We start from the raw sequence: 13,936 nt of genomic DNA on the forward strand, positions 1-13,936 counted from the left end.
AAACTTACACTGAGGTGTCAACAATCAAACTTACTCAAATGCCGCATTCACAGCGTGGTAGTAGAAGAACCATCATACCTTTTGTTATAGCAGGGTCAGCGTATGTAGATGATGATACAAGATGTGGCAATTTTTTTAAACACAGAAAAGAAAATACAATAGAAAGAAAAGACAATAATATACTAATTGTAAAGATACCCCATTTGACACAGTTAAAGTAAAACAGAAAGGTGCTTGTTGCTTAAAAGCTCATTTTATTGTGTGATGTCACAACTTAATTTCATACTTAAAAATACTTTTTTCCTGTTTGCCTGACAAAGCTGGGTGTCTCTGCACTCAATTATTCAAGCACAGTCTGGAAAAAGCTGAAAACGGTAAAGTTTGATGGCCCGTACTGCCACAGTGTGCAGCTTCTCCTCTCACAGGCAGCAGTAGTTGAATTTTCTGTCATCATCTCATCAAAAACAATCAAACATCCGATCTGTGACTGGCTCCTAGACTTTTTGACTGGCAGGTCCAAGGGTGTGAAGATTGGTAATATGACTTCAGCCAGCATTATCACCAATATTGGCACCCCTCAGGGATGTGTCCTCAGCACCATCCTCTACACCCTGTTCAACCACGACTCCCAGAACGACATCATCCTGAAGTTTGCGGATGACACTGCAGTGACCGGTTGCATCACTGGAGGTGACGAAGCCAACTATAGGAGGGAGGTGGCCGGTCTACTGTTATGGTGTGACGACACCAACCTCACCCTCAATGCAGACAAGACAAAGGAGATGATAGTGGACATGAGGAAGGAGACCTCATCAACTACTGTTTATCTGGGAGCTTGAAGTGGAGAGGGTGAGCAGCTTTAAATACCTGGATGCCCACATCAGCGAGGACCTCATCTGGACACGCAACACCTCACAGCTGGTTAAGAAAGCCCAACAACAGCTGTTTTTCCTGAGGAGGTTGAGGAAGTTTGGCATGTCGCCCAAGATCATCAGCAACTTCTATAGCTACTTTATTGACAGCATGTTAACCAACTGCATTACAGCATGGTACGGACCGCAGTCACCTGCAGAGGGTGGTTCAGACTGCTGAGAGGATCACCGGGACTCCACTGCACTCTCTGCAGAGCATCCACCACTGTAGAGTCCTGAGAAGAGCTACCTCCATGCTCAAAGGCCCCACCCACCCACAACACCACTGTTTACACTTCTAACCTCAGGCTGGAGGTAGAGAAGTGTGAAATGAGGAACATCAAGACTAAAAAAAACTCTGCCATCAGACTCCTGAACAGTTGACCGAGTCACATCTAGGGATGGGTATTGATAATATTTTATCGATATGGATGCCATTATCGATTCCACTTATCAATCCAATTCCTTATCGATACCTCTTGTGAATTTTCTGTGTACTAAAAGTAGGCTTTTCAGGTTTTCTATGTCAACAACATTTTATTGAGTCTTAAAGTAAATAAATATCAAATTGGTCACTCGATCCTTGATCTCTGGACATAAATAAAAATAAACAAAACCTGTAGTTTTTGTCAAAAGCATTTCCTTTCAGACATTTTGGCATGAATATCACTCCATAACTCTGAGCTGAGCTCAGCTGGCTGCTGCACGTCAGCACAGGATGTCTCATTTTGGGAAGAAAAAAACACTTTGATCGACTGCATTTTATTGTTTGTATTACAACATTTGGAACGAGGTGTCATTTGATGTAAACGGCGATTCGCTTTGAAGTTATGAATTCCGACTGGACTCTATCTTTCTAACTTGACTCAGCAGAGAGCCGCGGAGTGTTTGGAGCTGTGTGAACAGAACAGAGGACGATTCTTCTTTCTTTCTTGCAACAAGACAGGAGTCCCAGTTAATGACTTTAATCCACACAAAAGTGACTCACGATTGACATATTTTAATGGCTTTGAGAGGGGTTAAGAGGCGGAGTTGCCGCTTCGGAAAAGCATCAATGCAAAGAACCAACAAAGCAATGGGTCGGAGCACTGTTTCATTGCTTCAAAGCAGAGCCGTGCTGCAGAAACGGTTGATTACAGAGCCACTGCAGGGTCTGTAATCGACGTAGAGAAATGATAAGTTTCCAGACAAACACCCCCAAAAACAATAGCTGCTCTGAAGGACCGATAAGGGAATTGTTAAGCAAAAAAGGCTATTGGTGTCAGTGGATCGAATAATTTCTTAACGATACCCGAAAAGAACCTGTTCCTGATACCCAATCCTAGTCACAACTATGGACTACCTTGTTAAAGGTAAATTTTGTACACATTTGCATTTTGCACAAATGTGTTGCACGTCCCATTGTAGGTATCAGACACTTCGTATACATCAGATATGTTTGCTGCTTATTGTATCTTTTTTTTCATTCTATCTTTTCTATTTATGTATAACTCAGCACCAGTGTGGACAGCAAAGTAAGGATTTCATTGCACAGAGGAACTTGGTTCTTCTTGCTGTATGTGACAATAAACACTCTGAATCTTGACTCTTTACTGTCTGCTGCACACCGTCAACATGTGAATGCAGCACAACAGATTTATGGAGTAAAATGATAGAGCACATCATGGATGAAGATTTAGATTCCCTTCTTTTCCATCTCCAACAAGGATGTTGATTTTTATTTATTGTTGCTGCTGTTTGTCAGCGGAACAACAAAAAAAGGAACAAATTCAGCTTTTAAGAACTTTAGTATTTTTTTAAATTGAAGTCAATTCATTTGTTTGTTGAAAGTTCTGTTAAAACCTGGTTCAGTCATCTTGCTGATAATCCTAAAAACAGATGCAGACAAAAGGGGTTGCATGACTTCAGATGTGTCTACAGTTGTGCCATGAAAGTTTGCAAAAGCTCAGAGCAGACAAAAGCAAAACATTTTTGGCAGAGGTTAAAATAGTCAGCAAAAACAACCATTAATCTGTGATGTGAAGGCAACCTGCTTAAAGTGTACCTTGTACTTTCCACAGCGCATATTGGGATAATCTCCAGCACCATTGTGACCTTCAAACAGGATAACCAGGTATGGATAAAGGACCTGCTGCTTACCTGCTTCCTTCTTGGAAAAGAGCAAACTCCAGCGCTGTCCTCTCCAGAACGGTGAGCGCTGTGACCGTCACCGGGCCGCTGGCCTTGGTAGGGAAGCAGCCCTGCAGCCTCACCTCCTGCCAGTCCGAGTGGATCTTGCAGATATCCACGGAGTCAAAATACCTTGAAGAGAGAGCAGGAATCAGTGTCCTATTGACTGTATCCAACATCATTTCTTTCACTTTGTACACTACAATGTCACAGTTTGATGAAATGAGTCAAACGTGTCAGCAAAACTGACAAATCTGAACTAACCTGAAGAACTGGTGTAACCACAAACTGGAGATCCAATCTAAACAGCTCTTCAACTTACCCAAAACCTACTGTACATGTGCACAAAGACATCACTTGGCGCTGACACAGATTATGCCATATTTTTCCAGTTCAGCATTCAGTATTTTTAACAAATCTGACTTCTTGAATGAAATCAGAGATTTGTGCCTGTTCTTCAGCGTGTGACGTGCCAACAGCATGGGCAGTCATCCAGGTAGCAGCTCTCTATAGGTGAAGATTATTTTTCACACCCACAGATCGCACTATATGTAAAATTAGTGTCGCGGTCCAAAGGAGCCAATAAACGTTTGGCCCCGTGCCCTGTGGTCCAGGCTTTTCAGTATCAGGGGATCGTTATAACTGCAATTCCTGTTCCAGACGTGCATTTACGGGCCTGAGAGATGAGCGGTTTGACCGGCTGGTCTCATCCTGCCATGAGACGAGTCGATCTGCATTCATCACAGGATCTCTTTAACATCAGTGCTGCTGCAGAAATTCAGTTTCGCTTGCCAAAATATCAGTCCACCTCCTTCAAAGACGGCGCATGGACAGAAACACTGTCTGGTTCTTATTGTTTCCTCACTTCCTATCCTTGCTGACAACCGTCTCACATCTTGTTTTTGTCTACGTGACAATCAGGAAGAAAACTTAAGAGTAAATCGAGTGCAGACATGCTGAGACTTTTGACTGCCCCCCCCCCCCCAGACCAGCTCCAGCTTCATGTACTAATGGTGCATGTGTTTGAAATAATTGTGCAAAGCGTAACGACCCCAACATGCAACGCCTGTGCTCGTGCACATTCAGACGTCTGCTGACTGTAGCCTGTAAATTTCTAATTCATAATTTGATATGGTTGCAGATTCCTTTGTGATCCAGCAGGTGCCAGTGTTTACCAGATTGCAACTCAGTAGATCTTTCGTGGAGTCCAGAACAATGTTCACAATATAGGTGTTTCAAAGGTTTCAAAATGCTTTGAAGCAGTGTTTCGAGTTAGACTTCATTAATTTGTAGTCCAGACAAAAAGTGTGGGTAACATCCCCAGTCACCCGTAAATGTATTTATTTTTTTTAAATTCTGGTTTAACTTGACCGTTCTGCTGAATATTTTGGCCTGTATTTGCCTACGTAATGGGCATCATCATCTCAACACTGTTACTAGCTATGAGGTTAGTTGGGTGGAGTACAGCAATGAGCACACGACACGTCCAGCGTTCAGGAGGCAGACAAGTTACATGAGAGATCAACCACCGCTGCTTGGAATTTTCCAAAAATGCTATCCAACAAATGGCAGACTATGGAAAATTACATTAAAAAAACCTACATGCAAGTTCAGCCACAGCTGTTCATTATTTTTTAGAATTAATCCAGCATTCATTAAAGCAACTGTAACTTCTTAAGCCGCAGTCACACGACACTAACGAAGGACACTGAAGCCAAAACGAAACAAGAAATCTCGACATAGGTTGACTTTTGGAGACGTCATTTAACCGTCCTCCAGCTTTGTTCCTGTTATAAAATGTGAACAATTCCCGACGGCAACTTCAAATCATCCGTATTCCGTTTTGCTTTCTGTCTTGACCGTTCCTCACTGTTCGTGTAGTTCCCGTACCGTCAGCGTTCCATTTGATTGTTGTCCAACTTCATCCAACCTCTCAAGTCCGACATCATGCATAAACGTTGACGCTATCTAAACAGATCAATTAAAGATCCAACGAGCTAAACATGACTCATCCATATGTGGGATGAAAAGCAATGTTTTCATACAGAAATTCATACAGCCACAGATGGCTGGAGCGGCTCTGCGCACATTTGCATGTTTCGTTTTGATTTTGTTTAAAGTGTCAAGGTTGGCGTTCGCTTCATTTTTCTTTTGTTAGGTTTGGTTTCATTACATTCCCTTATGTGCTATTGATTTGCAGGTTTTCGGTGATGGGAGACGTGCAGACTCATTTGTCCAACTTTTCTTGACAATTTGTAACTTTTTTCCCTTCATTCAGCTATCATCGTGTGCCGTGCGACTGGGCCCTTAAATGACACTTATATGTAGGCCCGCTCCTCCACTAACCGTTCAGTAGGTGGTAGATACATGCATGGGATATTACACTGGCAAAACAAAGTTACTCTTTTGATTAATCTGGTGCATCAAAGTTCACCATATGCAGTAGGGTTCATCCTCATTATATGTTGTTTTAATATGGTGAGTGACAAGATGATAGCTTTTACTGTTTTTGAGTTATTGTCTACACAAGCTGGTGGGATGCACTAACTCACTCAGTCATCCACTCATCTTTGCTTTCTCAGCTTGGCACTGTTACCACTGCAGGAACATTAGTCAAACTCAACACCTCTTGGTTACTTTGGTAACTACAACTACAAATAAGAACCTTATAAAAATGGCCAATGAGACGGTTGCTTTTTTCTTTCTACATTAAAACAAACCCAGCAGTCATGGAACGGAAATACAAAACTCACAAAATGATTTTACAATCAGAGAAAACAATAAACCCTGAAGAGAGACAGACAAACATTCTTTCATGGTTTGTGTCAGCAATCACTGGACTTACTGCTCGTTATGTTGCTCGAAAGCAGGGGCATAAATAATAGACATGCACACATAATTAATCTTTGGTTGAACCTCGGTGGATTTTGTAACTTTAGCTACTGTGCAGTAGATAGTTTGCTGGCAGCAAATGTAAAGTAAAATGTCACACAGCTCATAAGCCAATTTTAGATGGACACTGCAGCTACATTATTATTTTTATTGTAACACGGCCCCGCATCAGCATCTTTAACATCTGTGATGTGACATATTTCTTTTTCACACTCAACTGCCTTTCAGTTAAAGCCAGCTTTATTGTAATTCAGGTACTGATAGCATAACTGAGCCCAAGCACTGAACTCAGTCGGCACAGTAATCTACCCACTAACTGAAGGGTTGTGAGTTTCAGCCCCTAGTGTGTATGAATTTCAATGTGCAGAACAACTGTTTGACCTTTGAGCCACATTGTCTCAACAGACCTGCCCAAATATGGGAAAAGGATCCAGAGAAAAGGGAAGAAGCTGTAACGGTGACATTTTTATAGAAATAAAATTTTTTGCCAACATTCACTTGTAACTGCCGGCTACTGTTGAGGACAACAAGGTGACTGAGACGTACAGTTGTTTGTATGACTGGAGGGATTATCAGATCTCAGAAACTGGATCCGATTCATTAATGTGCACAGCCTAGGCATGTAACAAACAAAATGCAGTGAGTGAATGAACAGACTCCTCCAGACTGTTAACATAACTCTAAAACAGTAAATTGTATCACCTTGTAGGTTAACAAAGTTAAAAAAGGCATGAAATGAGGATGAACTAAATCAAATTTGGGTAAGTTTGATGTGCCAGGCTGACAGCATTTTTTTCTCCATTTCTAACAATACGATAGCAGCAGATTTTTTAAAATTATATTCAGAAATATTTTATTTTAAATCAAACCCAATTCTTTTACACAACAAACTAAATGTGATTGCGCAACGTATGGTTTTGTGACGTCATGCTGTTTTGAGCAGCAAATGCTGCACAATACTCCGTGACTTCCAAAAGGTCAAAGGACTGGCTGAATAAACCCTGACCGTGCAAGACAGCTGGACGGTCAGAAAGACGGTGTTCAGTGCTTCATGCTGAGTTTAACTGAATGACAAGATTAATGTAATATGACAAAACACAATGTGTGTCATGACCGTTCTAAGCTTCTGGCAGCCAAATCCTCCACAACTAGATCAACGGCAGAAAAAAAAAAAAAAAAAGCAATCACCACCACAGACACACTATGGTTCCATCGCACAGCAGCGGGAGGAGCAGCATATGCAGCACTTGTTAACAAACAATACACCAAAAATAGTCATTTAGCTTAGTGTCAACACCAGATGGTCAGCAAATTGCACTGACACACGAGATTATGAAATTATCCATCGCTTTCAGCAAACAGTCACATCGCGACACACATTTTCTTCTCCTGTCCTCTTTGTGGTTTGTTACATTGTGCAACAAAATGAATTCCTCCTGTTTTGCCATTTACATCATCAAATATCTTTCACATAAAACAGCCTTCATTCTTCCTGTACATCTAGAATTGCACCAGGAGGGGCAGATCAGAAAAAAAAAAAAGGCAAAAGCCAAATAAATTACTATTCAACTAAAAACTCCACGAATATGCATCCAGGAAGACCAAGGTTGATAACCGTGACACATTGGTTTCTGAAGATGTCACGCCGCAGTGTGATGACATAATGTGCCACGCATACATCATGTGACGTGTGCAACAATAACCATAACACGTCCGAAGTAGGACTTCAGTGCTACCTGGGAAGTGCTTCTTGAAAAACCCCCAGGTGATGTCACACTTTGCTGTCTGCCTGGATGGTTGCCATCCAGGACCCAAGGTGGTTCCATTGTGTGGTGAATGCGGTGATGCAAGACACCCGTGCAAGTTCCAAAACCTGACGTCTGTATAACGCGAGGCATCACCAAAGTGTGTCAAAGTTTCAAGCCAAAAAATGAATTTTCGAACATCTTGAAAATCTGCCATTGGTTAAAACAAAATCACAGCACAATAACGGAATAATTAGGACATGGACTCTGTAAGGTTTTCAAAGGTATGGACAAGATTTCAAACTGTGACCTTGCAGGATGCGTAATTGTGAAAAGGAGAACGGGACTTCAGTTTTTACGTTTGGTTTTCTAAATGTGTCAAGAATTTCACATTTCAAACTCCTCAACAGAGGTATCATTGGAATTAACAAATACTGGGAAACAGCAGCATGAATATCGACAGCGACTGTGGATCAACTTCAGTTCCAATTCAATTACATTTGTTCTGCAAATCTGACTGGTTAATCATGTGAGATTTCAGACCATAAAATATCGAGTAGATGGTGGCAAAATATTTGACTGTTTCACATTTGAAACGCAGGTGTTAATAATGCTGCTGTCAGCTGAGAGCAACAGAAACTAGTGCAGTGACAATGATGCCGAAATGTGTGGATTTAATGGATTTAACTCAATGCAGCTGACGAGATGGAGAACTCTGTTGGTCTGCTCACAGAAATTCCACTTTGGCATGAAGATGCTGTTGGTACGGTAACCGACCACACCCTATCACAGTGATTCGCCGACCACATTACTTACAGAAAAATAAACTGTGCAAACGATGGAATTGGATGAGAATGGGAATAACCCTGTTGTGTCTGATGATTTGCAGACATTCATGCTGGAATTTACGGGGGAAGTCCCCTCTAATTATCAAAATGCTGGTTGCTGACAAAGACTGAATAAAAAATGTAATGTACAAACATCTCAGCAATAATCATCACTAAAGATGTCACTGTATGCAAGCTCAGTGTTAAATCTGACATTTTAATGCCTCATGATGACCACTAGAGGGCGAATAGGCTGTGTGTGAAATTAATTGTGGAGAGAGAAAAAGATTTAACAATCTGGAGTTCTTATTTTGTATTTGCAAATCATGAACTTCATTGTATTAGATAACAGCTTAATGTATGTTCATCCAAAAATATGGATTGAAGATGTATGCATGTCAAACCGTGCTGTATAAAGGTTTACACAGATGCACAGGTTAAGGTGACAAAAAATGTGTTTGAAAAATAGTTGATATCCTGTGCATAATTTAGACGTCTTTGAGAATTGAAGAATTTAGGATCAAATCAATAACAGGCATGGAACCACAAATTTAAAAGGAAAACTGACCAAAAATAAATAGTGCTGACCCAAAAAAATAAGTGACCAAAGAGTCAAAAAAAAAAAAAAAAAAAATCACGCCTGGACCAGACTGAACACAAAATTTAGACATGACCAGGTGGATCCTCACTATTCTGAATAAAGTGATGACCTCTAGCGGAAATACCATAAAAAAAAAAGAGACATGCAAACTCACTGCAGTCGCGTCTGAAAAATGCACTTCTTACTTTATAAAGTCAGTGTACTCCATCCAGAAGACGCCTTCACTGCTGCCGTGAGCCATCAGCTCGTGACGAAGATGCTGTGGCCAGTCTGCCCACTCGTCCGACCAACTGCCGTTCCACGAGAAACGACCCCACGGGTTTCGCAGCTGCAACAACCTGGGCATGGAGCGACAGGTAGGGAGGGAAATGACAGGCAGAAAGGAGGAAAGAGAAATTCCATTTAAAAGTGAAAAAAGCTTTCATCGCCGACTCCGCAGACTTACTGCTCCTCTTACAGATGACTGCGTGCTTCTGAAGAACCCATTTCGTTTTATGGCCGACTCCCTACCGTGGAAAACTCAGGAGGTGTAACAGAAAACTATATTGGAGAGTCGCACTTGCTAAAAAAAGTGCAGGTGAATCACTGTTTCTAAGCTACGTTTTGTTTTTATCTCCTCTGGCTCCAAACAGGAGGACTCCAAGTCATTCTAGATCAAGTGCTGTGGCCCAGTCTTCCACTCTGACTGCTTTATGGCAGTAAATTAAAGTGGTTCTTGGGAAAATTACATATGGCATTTATAACAACTTGCATCTCTCCTCTCACAGGTAGGAGAACAGGAGGCACCAACGTGTGGACTCGCAGTGATCTCCTGATCAATGTGATCTGATGTGCACCTGTTCACTGATGACACCAGACTGGAGAAACTAACAGGCTAATCCTTCTGTAAATACTATCATAAAAGTATGCACCTGTTTCCTCTGAGTTAAGACTGTTGATACAAAAACCTTTATGATCACTCTACAGAATCTTTACAACAGTATTCCTTGAAATAAAATAAAATGATATGACCAGTGTCTATGCTTGCTTTCAACTACTAACTCTGAGTAACATACAGCTGAAAGCAAAAATGAAAGATGTTTAGCCTGGAGATAAACGATATCTGGGGCTGCACTGTTAAATGAAGGGAGCGCTGACTGTTTGTGGGTGTTGGATCGTCTTGGTTACTGCTTGATCTCTGTCCTCAGTGCCCTGTCTGTGGTTTTGGTCACTGTGTAGGAAGAGAACAGCCTCTTTTCTGGAAACTGAAATGTGATCATTTATTCTCTGCTATAGATTCATTGCTGGAAACTGAAATCTAAGAGTTGTGGAGAGTTCCCAATTCTTGGAAATAAGTCTTCACTGTTCCACTCAGCGGCATTGTAAATCAATGGTACTGCGTCAGTAACGTGAACACTGAAGCCATAAACATATGTAATTATTTGACAAGGTATTAGGTTATTTTTGTTAATGATTTACCTTTAAATTGTAGGAAAATCCTGCTGTGAATATTCGACTGGTTGGGTAATAGGTAATCATAGTCCACTTTTATAATGTTGTTTCAACTGTATTTATTTTATTTTCTCCATTCTAAATAAACCAAGAGCAGCTCAAAAGAAAAATTAGGTGACTGGAAAGAAACAAAGCGAAGACAGATTACTCCAATTAGTGCAGCAGCTAAGAGAATATTTAGAGCAAAATCCTGCAAATGGTGATACAAGCATCAAATTTGGCATAAATACTCCTTAGACATTACTCTTTTGAAAAATTGACTAGCCACTTGAATTTTTCAATAGGTGGCCACGTATGGGTCAACTGAAGAATTACACAGGGGTCAAAACGAAAAATGCTCCAATCAAATTGAAAGCTACACCACATTATTGTCTGATCATAATGATTCCAAAAAAGTATAGTTTGAACTATCTATGACTGAATGTTCAGGAGTTATGGGGTAAAGAACAGGAAAAATCGTGACAAAGGTCAGTTTCAGTTTGTACAGGGGTCAAAAGTTAAAATTGCTCAAATTTTGATAAAAAAAAAATTATGCAAATTATTAGTTGAGTTAACAGGGTTTTAAAAAGGAATACTTTGAACCATGTATCACGCTTAGTTATCATGTTACAGGGTAACATATGTTACATGCCATAGAATCCAAAGGACGCTGACCTTGTTTGACCTTTACTTTGGTCAAATCTATTCCATTTATTAATCCTATTAGCTCAACCAATAATTTGCATCACGTTTTACCAAAATTGAAAGAACATTAACTTTTGACTCCTGTACAAACTGAAACTGACCTTTGTCACCATTCTTGCTGTTTTTACCCCATAACTCCTGAACATGCAGTCATAGACAGTCCAAACTATACCTTTTTGGAATCGTTATGATCAGACAAATAATGTAGTATAGTGTTTTCAATTTGATTGGAGCATTTTTCATTTTGACCCCTGTGTAATTTTTCAATTGACCCCTACCTGGCCACCTATTGAAAATTCAAGTGGCTAGTCGGTTTTTCAAAAGAGTAATGTCAAAGGAGTATTTGTGCTGACTTTGGTGCTTGTATCACCATTTGCAGGAATGTCTCAGTTATTTGCTGCATTAAATTTACTATCGCCATACCTGTAACCTTGGACATCTCGTACATCCAGGATAGAGTAGGCGTGGCGAGGACGCAGACCCAGAGACTCATAAACGACATCGTCTACCTTCATGTTGCCTCCTCCACAAGACGCACCCATTAAAAACCTAAAAAGGCACAAACAATGCAAAGTGAAAGCAATTGCAAAACAAGTCATGAACATAAGCAAAATATCATTCAGTAGCTCCCTTATACATGCTTTTACAGCCCCAGTTAACTTGAATTTGGAATCACTGGTTTGGTTTCTGCAGCACATGTATGACCAGCAGAGTCTGCACTGCCATAATTTTCCAAGCAGCTGCCGTTCATAAACTAATGTTGCAGGCTTCTGACACATTGCCCAGTTTGGTTAGAATTGGGCTTTCTAGAGCTCTGGTAGGTGCTGCATATTGCTTTTATAGCCCACATATCAAAGTGCTGATGACCAAACTCCTTTTACTGCAAATACATGATGCAAAAAATATCTCAAAACTCTGTTGCTTTAGAACATTTGTGTGTGTAACTGTGACTGTACTAACGTACATGTTTGCGCTGACAAACCCCAGTAGAATATTTACCATACTGAAAAGGTAGAATCTATGTTCATATTAGCAGCAAAACCAGCAAAGAGAATATAACAGTGAAACCAGGAGAAGCTCATTTCCACATCTTTCTATAATTCAGTGGTCCTGCTCTCACCCAGCCTCCTTGGAGCTAAGCATCTTGGCCCAGATGAGGTCCGTATCGATGGGCTCCTCTCGAGGATTGGTGGAGCTGACTTGCAGCATAAGTGAGTCGCAGGGAGCCCCAGTAAGCGTGGCCAGGCCCTCAATGGCGCGCCCTGCCTGCAGGGCAAAGTAGGAGCCGTGGAGTTTTGCCAGGGCCTTCTCAATCAGAGCCACCCACAACTGCTTCCTTTGAGCCTGAGATTTAAGACAGAAAACAAGAAAAATGATACATGTGGCTTTTTGAAACTGGTACATGTGACATGGGGTGCTGTGTCTGACCAGGAGGGGTTTTTTTTGATCACTTGTTGCATATGATCCAAAGGTTTACTGTGGGGTTGCTGAATTTGATTCATTATTGTTGCTTCATATTATCATCAGTGTTGCCACAGTTACTTTGAAAAAGTAATCCAATTACTGATTACTCCTTGAAAAAGTAACTTAGTTACTTTACTGATTACTCAATTGTAAAAGTAACTAAGTTAGATTACTAGTTACTTTTTTAGTTACTTTTCCCAGCTGCCGACAACAACCCTCTGCCACCTCAACATGACAATGATACCCGTTTTGCTAAAACTTACTTTATAGTCACCCTTTCTTGACTTCAATGAAAATAAATACTTGTTTTATAAAAAGTAATAAAAAGTACCTCTTTCTTGACCTCATATTTAACTGTTGACAGCACTGTAACAGTAAAACTTGCAATTTCGAACCTACATTGTTTATAAATGTAACTATTAAATTCATTCTAGCATTTTTCTAACATTTAAATTCTCTCTAAATATTTTACTTGTCGAAATTAATATTATTTTAAGTAGTATTAGTAGTTGTAGTAAAAAAAGGCTTCAAAACTGGACCTTTAATCTAGGGGTGTTGTGAGGGGGGCACATCCCTCCCCCACGCCCCCATTCCATCTGGATTCGCCCCTACTTTGGCGTTTGAGCACAAAGAATGGATAACATTTATTTATGGAGAAAACGTGACCAGATTTACAGGTAAGAAAGTTTTATTGTGTTTTCACATCATGTGGTCCTCAGAAAGAGAGTTTAGGTGCATTTAAGTGGAAAATAGTGTTAGTTGTTGACGCGTCGCGGAGGATCAGCTGTTTTAACGTGCAGATACGGAGCGGCTCAGCTCAGCTCTAAATAAAGGAGGAAAAAACGTATAAAAATGTCTTTGTAAAGCTCAGTGCAGGTGTCCTGATCACCGTGCTTTAAGAGGAGACGACGAGTCGAGCAGCTGCAAAAAACCGTGGATGAAAAGCTCACAGCTCACTTAAAGTGGGCAGTTCAGTCGAACCCCGACCTCCTGCCCACAGACCAAGTTTAATGCTGCTATCGACCCACAATGAAAAATAATAGTAACGCACAGTGACATGGAGAAGTAACTTTAATCTGATCACTGATTTGGAAAGATTAACGCGTTAGATTGCTCGTTACTAAAAAAAGTGGTCAGATTAGAGTAACGCGT

General features: G+C 40.7%; 1 protein-coding gene across 3 annotated transcripts in view; it reads right to left on the reverse strand.

The window, feature by feature from the left end:
• Positions 1-13,936, reverse strand: part of capn15 (calpain 15) — a 120,918-nt gene that overhangs the window by 11,224 nt on the left and 95,758 nt on the right. For all 3 annotated transcript variants that reach the window (XR_004566484.1, XM_034193894.1, XM_034193895.1), the window contains exons 5-8: positions 12,441-12,664; positions 11,744-11,869; positions 9,331-9,483; positions 3,051-3,212 (exon numbers count right to left, since the gene is read on the reverse strand). Coding sequence is in view for 2 of the 3 variants with exons in the window: in XM_034193894.1 (XP_034049785.1) it covers positions 3,051-3,212; positions 9,331-9,483; positions 11,744-11,869; positions 12,441-12,664 (665 nt within the window). In the remaining variant the exon portion in view is untranslated. The remainder of the gene's footprint in view (positions 1-3,050; positions 3,213-9,330; positions 9,484-11,743; positions 11,870-12,440; positions 12,665-13,936) is intronic.

This window comes from Thalassophryne amazonica, chromosome 18 (genome assembly GCF_902500255.1).
Source record: "Thalassophryne amazonica chromosome 18, fThaAma1.1, whole genome shotgun sequence".
In the NCBI taxonomy this organism is placed as follows: domain Eukaryota; kingdom Metazoa; phylum Chordata; class Actinopteri; order Batrachoidiformes; family Batrachoididae; genus Thalassophryne; species Thalassophryne amazonica.